This window comes from Ciona intestinalis, chromosome 10, assembly GCF_000224145.3.
Source record: "Ciona intestinalis chromosome 10, KH, whole genome shotgun sequence".
NCBI lineage: Eukaryota > Metazoa > Chordata > Ascidiacea > Phlebobranchia > Cionidae > Ciona > Ciona intestinalis.
In genome coordinates this window covers 3,934,505-3,946,747 of record NC_020175.2, presented here as the reverse complement: position 1 = coordinate 3,946,747, position 12,243 = coordinate 3,934,505, and the positions used below count along the sequence as shown (strand labels likewise).

Sequence of the window (12,243 nt, the reverse complement as noted above, 5' to 3'; positions counted from 1 at the left end):
TTATAACACAGATTTTGTGTTTCATACACCCCATGTCTGCATATTTAACTTTTTAGGTGATTCAGCCACAGAAATGCAAATTATTATATGAAATAAAAAGGGTGTTGTTCATAGCTTTCTATATCCACCTGTATCTTTGCGTCAATAACAGGTTGAAACTGCAAAGCTTCCGAGTTTTCTGGCTCATAAATCAGAATCATTACACAAAGTTTCTTTGCATCTTCCCATTTACCTTGTCTGAGAATGACACAGAGTAAGAAACTATGTATTTTTTCTGTGATTTTAGAATAAACATAAACAGTTGAAATTAAATAAATATAAACAGTTGTGTGCGGCAGGTTCTGCATATAAACATAAGTAAACTCATGTTGCTTATTATTTATTGCATAGGGCATAAAAAATAAGGAAATTTGATCATAAACATAATACCCAACATTACATAATTTATTTGCAATGAAAATACATGATTTCCTATAGTGATGAAATAACTCATATAGTAGGGTGGAGGAAGATGGGACACCTTTAGCATATAATATCCAAATATTCTGATCGTGTTTTAAAAAAATTAACAGCGCTCTATGAGGGTCGTGATAATGAAGTTTTATAATTTCTTGAATGTTATTTGTTTACTACCAAATTGGACGAGAAAATAGCACACACTGTGTCCCATTTTTCCCCACCCTGTTATACCATACTAACTCTGGTGCAAAATAATGCTTGCCACATTTAACATATAACCAATGCTTTCAAACACCTTATATATTGTAAAAATTCCCCAAGTAATTCAACTGGAGCTCTGATTGGTTCGTCATCATCGTCACTGGAGTCTTCCTCTTCTGATTCGTCGTCAGTTTCTAAATCCTCATCCAATGAAATCGCTTCTTCCCTCGAAGGATCCTGTAAAAAAACACAAAGAACACATTTTGCTTTCGTCTACAAACTAGGATTACACCAGGTAAACTTGGTTTTAAATACAAATATATATTTAGTGTAACCATATACTGAAGAATTAGGAATCTTCCTAGACCACAAAGGCAATTTGCCAAAGATTAGGGTTTAGTATATAATGTAGCATGTTGATTCTTTACTTACATAATATAATTACTTATTAATAATATTATAAACTCTGTTTCATAATACAATATTACAAACTATTGAAGTTTATATACCTTAACCTAACGCTACACTATTTGATTGGCAACCTTACTTTTTTATTTGGTTTATTTATTTTCTATTTTTACCTCAGATTGCCTCAGCTGCATTTTAATATTTATGTTTTCATTCTTTCCTTTGTCACTTTCAATGTCTTTCAAATTTTCAGTGTCATCGGTATTAGAATTCGCAACCGTAAGCTCTTTCAATTTTTCGGTTAAATCGTTGTATTTTTTAACTTGATCCCTTTGACTAATTGGAGGGGTTGACATGACCCTACATTTACCGGTATATGAGTTAAACTACTGCATGTATTCTTAGAGATATATATGCTAATTTGGTAATTTCTAAACAAAAATTGCGTCAGTTGGCGTTGGTTTGCCCAGACAACCATAGAGGTAAATGCAATTTTTTCAGTACTTTATTGTAAAATTATTTTAAACATTAATTTAGTTTAAAAAGTTATTTTGATACGTATTTTTTTAAAAAGGTTAACATCGTAGCAATAAATACAAATATATGTTAGATTTTGTTCGAAACTGTCCCCTTTGAATGCAATATTAATCCACATGGTGTCGCCGAGAGTATATAAACAAAGCGCAACATTTTTTAGCTGTCTTTTTGTTAAGTTTTCCCATGTTATCGTGTATTGTGTATCCATGTATGCTATTTTACGATTTTTTTTACGAAGGACCCTTCTGTTAAGAAATATATATGTGAGTAGTGAGTTAATTGCTTTACAATGTAATTTTATGCTATTAAAGTTTGTTTTATTTGCCTTCTGTATTTTACAGAAACTGTTTAACGTTAAGTAGAAATTATGAGTAAAGGACAATGTCTTGACGGATTTAAATGCAAATATTTGATACTTTTGGCTCAAGACAAACTACTAGCCCACATTTCAGAGTTGGAATCTGTGGCCCAAACGTTCGGTTTCAAGCTTAATATAAAACAAAAGGCTAAGATTAGCCCAACAACTGGCAAAACAGATTTTACAAAATGGATAATTTTACAAGAAATTGCAGAAGAAAATGTTCTGAAGCTTATGTCACGCTCTGTATGTGCCATGTCAGCTTTTGAACTGTGGGGCTCTGGGTCTGACTTTTCTTTATTGAAACAGTCAATTTTAGAATATCCATTGGAGCAGAAGCGTGACTGCTTTAAAGAGACACAAAGTTTCGCAATCAGAGTCAAAGGAATTGGTAAAAAGATGTCTTCAGAAATACAAAGAGAACGAATTGATTTGTTAGAGGATGTCTTACCGTTCCAAGGAAAAGTGGATTTGGTCAATCCGTCTGGTGAATTCTACCTAGTAGAGGATTACTCTAATCGTGTGCAGGGTCAACCACCTAAAGAACCAGATGCTATTCTATTTGGGCGGCTTTTGTGTAATGGACAACGTAGTTTGATTGAAAGGTACAGCCTCAAAAAACGAAAATTTATTGGGAATACATCTATGGATGTGATGCTGAGTATTTTAATGACAAATTTAGGTGGAATTAATAAGAATTCAGTGGTTTGTGATCCGTTTGTTGGAACCGGGAGTCTGCTGATCCCTGCTGCGCATTTTGGAGGTTACGTGATCGGAGGAGACATCAATTACAACATCATTCATGCAAGAGGAAGATCGTCCAGGAAGGGAGCAGGGTGGAGACAGAAGGATGAAACCATCAGACACACTTTGATGGAATATGGACTCCGATCTCAATATTTGGATGTTTTACTCTGCGATGCTGCATGCCATGCATGGAACACAAACGGGAAAGAACTTTTTGACGCAATAATCACTGATCCCCCCTATGGAATTAGGGAAGCGTGCCAGAAAGTTGGTTCAAAAAAGCAGAATCCTGTTGTGCCTGAATTAGAGCCTGGTTTGACCCATTTTCCAGAACAAACTGAATATCATCTGGAGGACGTATTTAAGGATTTGTTAAACTTCGCAGCTCAATCACTTGTTGCGGGTGGTAGACTGGTGTATTGGTTGCCAGTATACAGAGCTGACTACTCTCCCAAAGTAATTCCAACGCACAGTTTGCTGAAGTTAATGTATAACCATGAGCAAATTCTTAACAGCCATTCTTCAAGAAGACTCATCGTTATGGAAAAATTAACAAAAGAAAATGTCACTGAAACTGCCCAAGCTGTCATTTCAAGCTCAGTGTTTAGCGGACATAACTCATTCCGAGATAAATATTTTTCAGCTCATAATGGGAATGAAACAAGATAATTTTAATTAAAAAAAATTAGGTGCTAAATTCATGTTTTTAGGTAAATGTCACTAAATTGTCACATTATTTATAGCAGTATAACTAAAAAACAAAAAAAATGAATTTGTATTGCAAACAGTGCTAAACTGAACTTTTAAACCATTTTTATCGAGGCATTGTGTATGCTTTTACAGTGCTAGGAAGAATGCGATTTAAAATTTAAGGTTATTTTGAATTGCATGGTTTTCCAAGTGTTACCATGTTATTGTGTATGTTGTCATGACGATGACGGAAAGTGAATCCTATCAAGAAAGGCAGGAAAATGAACTTGAATTGCTTCACTCCATATTTGGTGAGGAGATTGAAGATCTGAGGAAATTGGACAAATGGAAGGTGGACATTTTTTTTAAAATCTATAGGTGTATAATATAGTGGTGGGGAAGGTGGGACACCTTTTTATTCTATTTTCTTGTCCCATTTGGTAGTAAACAAAGAACATTCGAAGAATCAGAAAACCATATCCTTAGGACTTTCATAGACCGTTGTTAATTGTTTAAAACACCCGAATTTTTGAATTTTATGTGCTAAAGGTGTCCCATCTTTCCCCGCAGTACTATAATTATATTTTACCATTCTTGCTGATCTGCTCTTACTGTCTCCCATATGGCAAACAAGTATCTGCATCTTTATAAAGTCTCCTTACTCTTCTCCAGGTGGTCCGTCCTCCAGAGATCATTCTCTATCTTCATCCACAGGAAGGGATGAGCGGAAAGAAAGAAACTTTTACCAAAATTGACCTCAAAATAAAATTTACACCAACTTACCCAGACAGGTGAAAACAAAAATAATTTTGCTTTATCCATAAAACAGATTTTTAAGTTTTTTTTAACTGCATCTATTTTTGGTATCAAACAATACATTTTGAATAGTACGTGTTCATGTTAGCCCTCTTTGTCCATTTAATTTAAAAGTACCACTGAAGATTTTTTTGTTTACTACCAAGTGGGACAACAAAATCAAACAAAAAGGTGTCCCATCTTTCCCCACCCTACTATATATATATATATATATTATATATATATATATTTTTTTTCAGTTTCCCCGAGTGTAAACTGGAGAATGCGAAAGGTTTATCAGAAGATGCCATAAATGATTTGGAATCTGGGATTAAAAATCTCTACAAGTCATTACAGGGTGAAGTAATGGTGCTCGAAATTGCTCAGTTTGTTAAGGTAGGTGTGGAAATATGCAATTGTATTTGTTAATAAGTATGTATATATAGTAGGAGGGGGGAAGATGAGACACCTTTAGCACACAGTATCAAAATATCCTAATTCTTTTTCAAACAAATAACAATGGCCTATGGGAGTCGTGAGGATACGGTTTTATAATTCTTTAAATGTTTTTTGTTTACTACCAAATGGGATAAGAAAATAGAATGGAAAGGTGTCCCATCATACTACATGTTAGAAATAAAGAATTTTGGTATTTTTGAAAATTAAAATTAACTGTTATATAAAAATTAATTGTGCCCGGTTATGTAGTTTGATGTGCTCTTGTACTTCAAATACATACTTTACAAAACCCTCTTTTTTAAACCGTTTCTTACTGTGTGAATTTGCAATAAGATTTTCTATCTTTGTTTTGTTTGAATACCTACTTATGAGTCGTAACATGAACAAAGCACAATAATGCGGTGACTGACCTCAGGAGTTCCTGCATACACACAATGTCCCACAATGTAACTCGGTGTACGAGGAAATGGTAAAAAACAAACAAAGACAGCTTGAAAAAGCTGCACAGGAAGAGGAAAAGAAAAAGGAAATTGAAAGAAGAAAAAAGGAATTAAAGGTTAGAAAATTGATTGTATATATATATATATTTTAAATCTATTCAATTTGTTTTTGTGTTGATAGTTTCAGTTTGACCCCATTTGACTGTTGGTATATTACATATTATATAAATAACGAATAGAGACATTATTGTGTCTTGCACAACAGCCCAAGGAAGCGCTTGCAATGGTAACAGAGACAAGCCTAGAACTCATTATCTCTGGGTTGGAGGCATAACCACTTTGACACGGTGCCGGCAAATAGTTCATTGGAAAAACTCAAAACAAATGAACTGACTTTTGATTCTTTATTCCAGAGGAAAGAGATAGAAGAAGAACTAGCAAGGAGGCAAAACGAAGAAAAACAAATTCGTAAACTTATGAGGGAGGGCAGAGATCAGAACCAATCATCTCAAGGTAGTTCTGCATTTTTGTTATATAGTAGGGTGGGAGAAGATAGAACACCTGTTCATTTTATTTTCTCCCCCCATTTAATTAGTGGTAAACAAAAAACATTCAAAGAATTATAAATCCGTATGCTCACGACTGCCATAGACCGTTGTTAATTGTTTAAAACACGATTAGGATGTTTGGATATTGTGTGCTGTCCCTTCTTCTCCTACTATGTAAGACTTAACTATGGGTGATACTTTTTATTTTTTTGTGAAAAAAAGCGTACTGTTAAAATACAGTTACACTTATGGTTATCAAACATAGGGAATCTTTTGATTAATGTAGTGAAAGCAATGTTCTTTGGCTGTACTTGTTTTATAGACACATAAAAGGGTAAAGCTGTCTTATCCTTAAATCTTGGGTGCTAAACATATGATGTCTACTCTGTTTTAAAAGTTGGGGTGACATGCCACCTCTTGACCCGACCATTAGTTACACCTATGTTTCAAATACTAAACTGGTATATTAAATATTTTATAGACCACACACGCCGACTTTCTGAAGATATTCCGAACGGCAATGGCAGTCATGGGAAGTCTACAGGAGTCGTGGATTTAAAAATCAATGGAAAACTTCCACGAATAATACATAAAGGGCAAACATTAGGTTGGTTATCATATTTTGATCTGAGTGGACAAAGTAACTGAAATTTGTAGTTTTTTTTTTTTTTTGTAAGGGAGAGGTTCTTAAACTTTTTGAAGCACGCCCCAACAATGAAGATCCCAACAAACCCCCCCCCCCTGTTGTTAATTAGCCTTTTTCGTAATTTAGCTTATTTTTCAAGACTACATTGGAAGATCCACACAAAAACTTAAAAAGATCCAGAAGCATATCGAGATCTGCCATTTAAACACCACCAGTATAACACATGTAACACTTTATTGTATTGTTTTTTGCGCCCCCCTCTTAGAGTCCCCCCCCCCCTAGGGGTGCGCGCCTTCTAGTTTAAGAACCACTGTTGTCGGGGGAATACATCGCTTATTTAATACCTCATTTTACTGTAAACCATACTATCCAGTAAGGATAAAGTCCCATAGTATTGAACACAATGTGACATGAGATTTAGTCCAAAGCTCTTCACCCAATACAGTTAGAATGATCCATTATTCTTATTTTAGGTAGTGGTAGCAATGGATCAACAGTATACGCGGGCATGGATGCAAACACAGGTGAACTAGTTGCAGTTCATTACTGGAACATACCATGTCCTATGAGGAATTCAATGCTCACTGACGCAGAACGAGCTAAACTCGATAAATATATGAAAACAATTAACACAATTGAGCAGGTGCTAGTTTCATTTGGTACTAATTACTTTTACATAGGAAATTTGTTATCTTAAATTCTATATGGGTCAGGTCCTTGATCATCTAGGATTTAGCCCAGATTTGGCAATTTTTTTGTTACATAAATTGTTCTGACAATTTCTAAAGCTTTTTGCTTGTTTTTTTTTTGCATAAATTATCTATTCAAAAAAGCTTAAATCTATTAAAAGCAACTAATAACGCAGGAGTTGAATTCTTTGGTGAAATTCTCCCACAAACACCTAGTGCCCTACCTTGCAATGAGATATAGCCATGTTGAAAGTAGTATTGAACTTCATATTGTGGAGAAATATATAACAGGTGATGTTTGGTTTGAAATAATTATTATGTCTGTTTGGTGTTTTAAATTTTTATGTGTCTTTTTGTTGTTGGAAATATAAGGTATTTGACTATTCGTAAGTAATAATCTGAATAAATGTAATTTGCTTTGTCCCCACATGGCTGGAAAAAGACAGCTGTTATAACATAGATGTTTTGTTTAATACACTTTGTGCAAAACCTATTATTCGTGTTACAGCCTATTTAGTATTACTGGTTTCATTCATTACTGTATTTACAAATACACAATATTCCTGTTGCATGATATCCTACAGTGCATGCTAGGGTACCTGCAGTTTAGGCCTGAGTTGGCCAATTATTTGGATATTTTTTTGCTTCTTTATGGGTGAGGTCCTTGTCAAGGGACCTTGGATTACGGCCAGTGTTGTAACACTGCCTCACTGTCAGACGCTTAAAATTTTTACACATTTTAATGTAACATATATATTTATTAATTCTCAGGTGCAAGCCTTCAACAAAAACTCACAAGTAGAGACAGAGTTGGAATTGACGCTGTTAGAACTTATTCTGAGCAACTTTTATCTGCGCTTGACTGCCTACATAAAAAGTCTGTTGTACATAAGAATCTTAAGGTACTAGATTGTTATTTTTGCATTTTTTTCCTCCCGTTTTTTGTCTCTTTTTTTAATACCCTTATTTTTGATGTTTTACTAATTTTTTTCTTTTACCAGGCGAGCAGTGTTTTCTTAAGCACCAAGGGATCCATCAAGCTTGCAGATTACAGCATAGAGAAAAGGTAGATACATTATTTTACTTGTACTCTAGCACCGTGACACAGTGGTTAGCATATCTGCCTTTAGCCCTTATGTTACAAAGTCAGGGCATGACGGTATTACCATTATGGTGCATGTGTCCCTGGGTAAAATACTGAAGGGCAAAATTGGTTAAACTCCACAGCCCCTTAAAGGTTGTTCAAATTGTCAGCCTTGCTTTTTAAAAAGGTGTATGAAACAAAACAGAACACCTGTGACCTATGTTATAACGATTGTAATCTCCCCACTACATGAGAATATATGAGTTACATCCATTTATTCATTTTAACAGAGTAATAGACTTACATAATGAGTCCCGTATTGAACAGCCTGGTGTTCGATTCAGTGAAGATCGAATTCCTGCTCGAAATACAAAGAAAGGAGATATTTTGCGGTTGGTGGGTGTTAATTTACTTCCTATATTTTGTTCTCAAATAAAATTGTACCCAAATCCTCTAAAAGAACATTTTGTATCTGTTTTTTTGTACTACAACCTAATTGTAATGTATATGAATTGTTGCAGCCAGACGTATTTAAAATTTAAAACGGCTGTTCTGGACTATATAGTATGTATAGTATAGGGCTATGGGTCTACTGACTGGTGATATTTGAACATTGTAACATAACCAGATAAGCATATAACCCAGAGTCCGTATATAAACATGAGTTATTTCATGTCGCCCATAGAAATCACATAGCACATAGCATGGGGCTAAATTGATCATAGACATAATATAAATATGAACGTATATAGCTAAGTTTAATATATTTTATGTTTTTAATACAAATGCAGGATGCAGATTAAAGAAAATCAAATTTTCAAGTAGATGTGTAGATTTATTAAAGCACAAAAGTGACTTGAAGTTTTTTAGTTCTATAAATAAACTGCGACTAAGCAGAAAAATCTGTTTAAAAAATTCCTGTTGCTAGGGTAAACAATCGGCGAAATTAGCCCCATTTGGTTGCCCTGTAAGATTTCTATGGTGATGAAATAACTCATGTTTATATACGGACTCTGATATAACCTATTCATTTGTTTCATCCCAATTGAAATTAGAAATTCTTCAAAAAATCTAGGAACTTTAAATATAGTTAAACTCACTGTTATTAAATATAGTAAATCCGTTTGATTAAGGTAGCGCATTAAATATTTTTTTATGAATTATTTTTTAAAGTAATAATTTACTTTTTAATGAATTATTTTTTCCAAGAAATAATTTTTTTTTTAATAGTTTATTTTTTAAAGTAATAATTTATTTTTTAATTAATTATTATTTATATCATTCAGGGTATGTTGATACTGTCACTTGCACAAGGACAAACAATACAGGATTATCCTCCAGAAATACCAGCGAGCTTTCCACTGGTTTTCCAAAACTTTCTTGAGAAATGTCTTGTGGTTGAAGACAGGCTTCGTTATACAACATCTGAACTCTTGGATCATGAATTTATCAAGGTTTGTAGGCTAGGAGTGTTTTGTGGTTTGTGGATTTATTTTGGGTTGAATAAATTTTATAACTTATATAGTAGGGTGGGGGAAGATGGAACACCTTTAGCACATAGTATTTAAAAATTCGATTGGTTTTTAATAATTCACAACGGTCTATCGGAGTTGTGAGAATACAATTTTATAATTGCTTGTATGTTCTTTGTTTACTGCCAAATCAGAAGAGATAATAGAATGAAAAGGTGTCCCATCTTCCCCCACTCTACTGTTTATATATATAATATATAAAGTATAAATATATAAAACAAACTTTTTTTAGCCAAGTGTCACCAGTCCTATCCTTGACATCGATCTTCCTTTGGAGCAAAATCCGAGTCCGTTTGATGAAGATAAGATGGATGATGTCCTTGCAACATCCGATGCTCCAAGACCAACTCTCTCTCGTCTCCACTCGGAGTTTGAGAAGTTAGAATGGCTTGGGAAGGGAGGGTATGGGGACGTGGTGAAGGTTAGACACTTTTGTACTTTATTTCTATATCTTTATATTATTGTTATGTGTTACTTCTTAGGCTTTCACTTGTTTTAATGTTTCCAAATCTTAGGTTCTCTGGCCCAAAAACATAGATATCAGCAAGGACAACGCCACCATCCTGTTTCCCACATTTTTCCCCGCTTAACCATCGTTGAACTTACAAGTGTAAAACAACATACTTGCTGATGCATGCATTTAACGCCGCATGTGGGATACAAGATGGCGTCCATTGACTCTTGTTTTTGAACAATGGCTGTCCTTACTTGTTGTATATCTATTTACTTTGCCCTAGCCTGCACTGGTATACGACTTTACCCATATCTTAGAATGGAAAGTGTATTGGCCAGAATAAAAATCATCTCAATTTGACATAAAACTCTCCTAGGTAAAGAACATAATAGACGGACGAGATTACGCAATCAAACGTATTCTACTGAACCCACATCGATCCCTGTTTAATAAAAAGATAACGAGAGAAGTGAAACTTTTGTCTCGGTTAAACCATGAGAATGTTGTCAGGTAATTCATGTTTTATATTTTGTGGTTTATTTTCAATTACAAGGTCCTATAGTGTTGTACATTAAGGGGCCTGGGATGCAACAAGAGTTGGCCTATTACCCTAGGAGAAAAGAGCTTATATTACATCATATTAGTTATGTATTTGCGTCATGATGGGACACCTAACACACCTTTAGCACAAAAGTATTCAAATATCCTGATTGTGTTTTAAAGAGTAATCAATGGTTCTATGGTGGTTGTAAAGATACGGTTTTATAATTCAATGAATGTTCTTTGTTCACAACTAAATGGGACAAAAAAATATAACGAAAAAGTGTCCTACCTTTCCCCACCCTATTATATTATTATTTTAACTTGTTGTTTGTTGGTAGATATTACAACTCGTGGATTGAAACAGTTGAATGTTGGGAAGATGATGTTTCAACAAATTCATCTAACCCAACAACAACAACAACAACAACAAATGAAACAAAATCAAACGTATCAGATCGTATCAATTCACTTGGTTTTTATGGTAAGTAGTAGTAATATAGTCATCATATGCAGAGCATTCCTATTTGTATGTAATAATGTGCTTTTTAAAGTAACTTTATCTTATTTTACCTAAAACCAGTTTGATTTTATTAAATATGGTGTAATAGATAGGGTAATTATACCAAGTAGTGTAAAAACAGGGGTGGCTTTATCTAAAATAGTGTAAAACAAGATAATTTTATTCAAAATTCAAAACAGGCTGTTTTTATTAAAAATGAATTAATTTTATTGGAAAATATTTCAGATAATATTGAGGTTCTAGCGCCACCTCCTGTCGCATCTAGCGTGTCAGATTGGAGCGTTTCATTGGAGGAGGTGAGTCGTTGTCGTGACGACGAGGAAGATGATGACGAAGATGTGTTCAAGACTATCTATGTGTAAGTTAAAAATTCTAGATCTGTGGTTCTTAAACTTTAAATTCTATTTTTGTAAGTTTAAAATCTGTTTCTGTAAGTTTGAATTCTATTTCTGTAAGTTTAAATTCTATTTCTGTAAGTTTAAATTCTATTTCTGTAAGTTTCAAATCTATTTTTGTAAGTTTAAATTCTAGAATCTAGATTGTAGTGTTGTGGATATACTTCCTTTTCATAGAATAGAATAGAGTAATAGAAAATAGTTCTGCTAACTGTCTAAGAAAAAAATGTTAAATATTCCAAACCTTTATTTTTAAGCTATATGTATTAAGTATTGAATTTTTTAATTGCATTTTTGGTGTTTAATGATTTATTGTACTATTTTATCTCCAAATGAAGGTTAGTTTACCAAAACATCAATTTCAAAAATTTCAGCTTTTGACTTTAAAAAAAAAAAACCGAAACAATTTTTTTTAAACCTAATATTTTTTCAAAATATTTTCAATTTTTTTTCTTAAACGAATTCCCGCATCTTTTCAGTGACGAGGATGACTCCGAGAGCATCAAGTTTGATCACAGTGATGAAGAAGAAGATGAGATGGTGGAAGAATCAACTAATGATGGCAAAACGTCTCGGAGTGAAGAAACCACCGTCACTAGTTCCGCGTCATCAAAATCGCTTGTGACTCAGCGATTTCTATACATACAGGTACAAATTCAAACAAATAAAGATTAAAAAGTCTTTTTATAAACAAAAAACGGAAAGTTAAATAAAACAATCAAACCAAAATAAAACTTC

At 33.7% G+C, this 12,243-nt stretch overlaps 3 protein-coding genes across 8 annotated transcripts in view; 2 read left to right on the top strand and 1 right to left on the bottom strand.

Moving 5' to 3' along the window:
- LOC100175530 (glutamate-rich protein 2-like) overlaps nucleotides 1-1,508 on the bottom strand; it is a 2,308-nt gene extending 800 nt beyond the window's left edge. Inside the window, exons 1-3 of the mRNA XM_002131234.5 lie at nucleotides 1,242-1,508; nucleotides 755-897; nucleotides 129-237 (exon numbers count right to left, since the gene is read on the bottom strand). Of these exons, the coding sequence (XP_002131270.3) occupies nucleotides 129-237; nucleotides 755-897; nucleotides 1,242-1,424 (435 nt within the window). The 5' untranslated portion in view covers nucleotides 1,425-1,508. The remainder of the gene's footprint in view (nucleotides 1-128; nucleotides 238-754; nucleotides 898-1,241) is intronic.
- A 413-nt stretch (nucleotides 1,509-1,921) lies between these two features.
- LOC100177819 (tRNA (guanine(10)-N2)-methyltransferase homolog) lies at nucleotides 1,922-3,553 on the top strand. The gene has a single exon (XM_026836316.1). The coding sequence runs from the start codon at nucleotides 1,973-1,975 to the stop codon at nucleotides 3,377-3,379; it is 1,407 nt and encodes a 468-aa protein (XP_026692117.1). The 5' UTR covers nucleotides 1,922-1,972; the 3' UTR covers nucleotides 3,380-3,553.
- LOC100187226 (eIF-2-alpha kinase GCN2) overlaps nucleotides 3,533-12,243 on the top strand; it is a 27,314-nt gene continuing 18,603 nt past the window's right edge. For 3 of the 6 annotated variants that reach the window (XR_003396276.1, XM_018813631.2, XM_018813629.2), the window contains exons 1-18: nucleotides 3,533-3,752; nucleotides 4,073-4,191; nucleotides 4,456-4,591; nucleotides 5,070-5,210; nucleotides 5,508-5,607; nucleotides 6,124-6,249; nucleotides 6,428-6,502; nucleotides 6,762-6,931; nucleotides 7,154-7,268; nucleotides 7,749-7,879; nucleotides 7,979-8,043; nucleotides 8,352-8,457; nucleotides 9,348-9,515; nucleotides 9,826-10,014; nucleotides 10,424-10,557; nucleotides 10,929-11,071; nucleotides 11,336-11,468; nucleotides 11,985-12,153. Coding sequence is in view for 5 of the 6 variants with exons in the window: in XM_018813631.2 (XP_018669176.1) it covers nucleotides 3,639-3,752; nucleotides 4,073-4,191; nucleotides 4,456-4,591; nucleotides 5,070-5,210; nucleotides 5,508-5,607; nucleotides 6,124-6,249; nucleotides 6,428-6,502; nucleotides 6,762-6,931; nucleotides 7,154-7,268; nucleotides 7,749-7,879; nucleotides 7,979-8,043; nucleotides 8,352-8,457; nucleotides 9,348-9,515; nucleotides 9,826-10,014; nucleotides 10,424-10,557; nucleotides 10,929-11,071; nucleotides 11,336-11,468; nucleotides 11,985-12,153 (2,334 nt within the window). In the remaining variant the exon portion in view is untranslated. The remainder of the gene's footprint in view (nucleotides 3,753-4,072; nucleotides 4,192-4,455; nucleotides 4,592-5,069; nucleotides 5,211-5,507; nucleotides 5,608-6,123; nucleotides 6,250-6,427; nucleotides 6,503-6,761; nucleotides 6,932-7,153; nucleotides 7,269-7,748; nucleotides 7,880-7,978; nucleotides 8,044-8,351; nucleotides 8,458-9,347; nucleotides 9,516-9,825; nucleotides 10,015-10,423; nucleotides 10,558-10,928; nucleotides 11,072-11,335; nucleotides 11,469-11,984; nucleotides 12,154-12,243) is intronic. The other 3 variants (XM_018813632.2, XM_026836279.1, XM_026836280.1) reach the window with 3 other exon arrangements.

Excerpts from the sequence above, each read along its gene's own strand:
- LOC100177819 (XM_026836316.1), top strand. The coding sequence starts at position 1,973 with ATGAGTAAAGGACAATGTCTTGACGGATTTAAATGCAAATATTTGATA.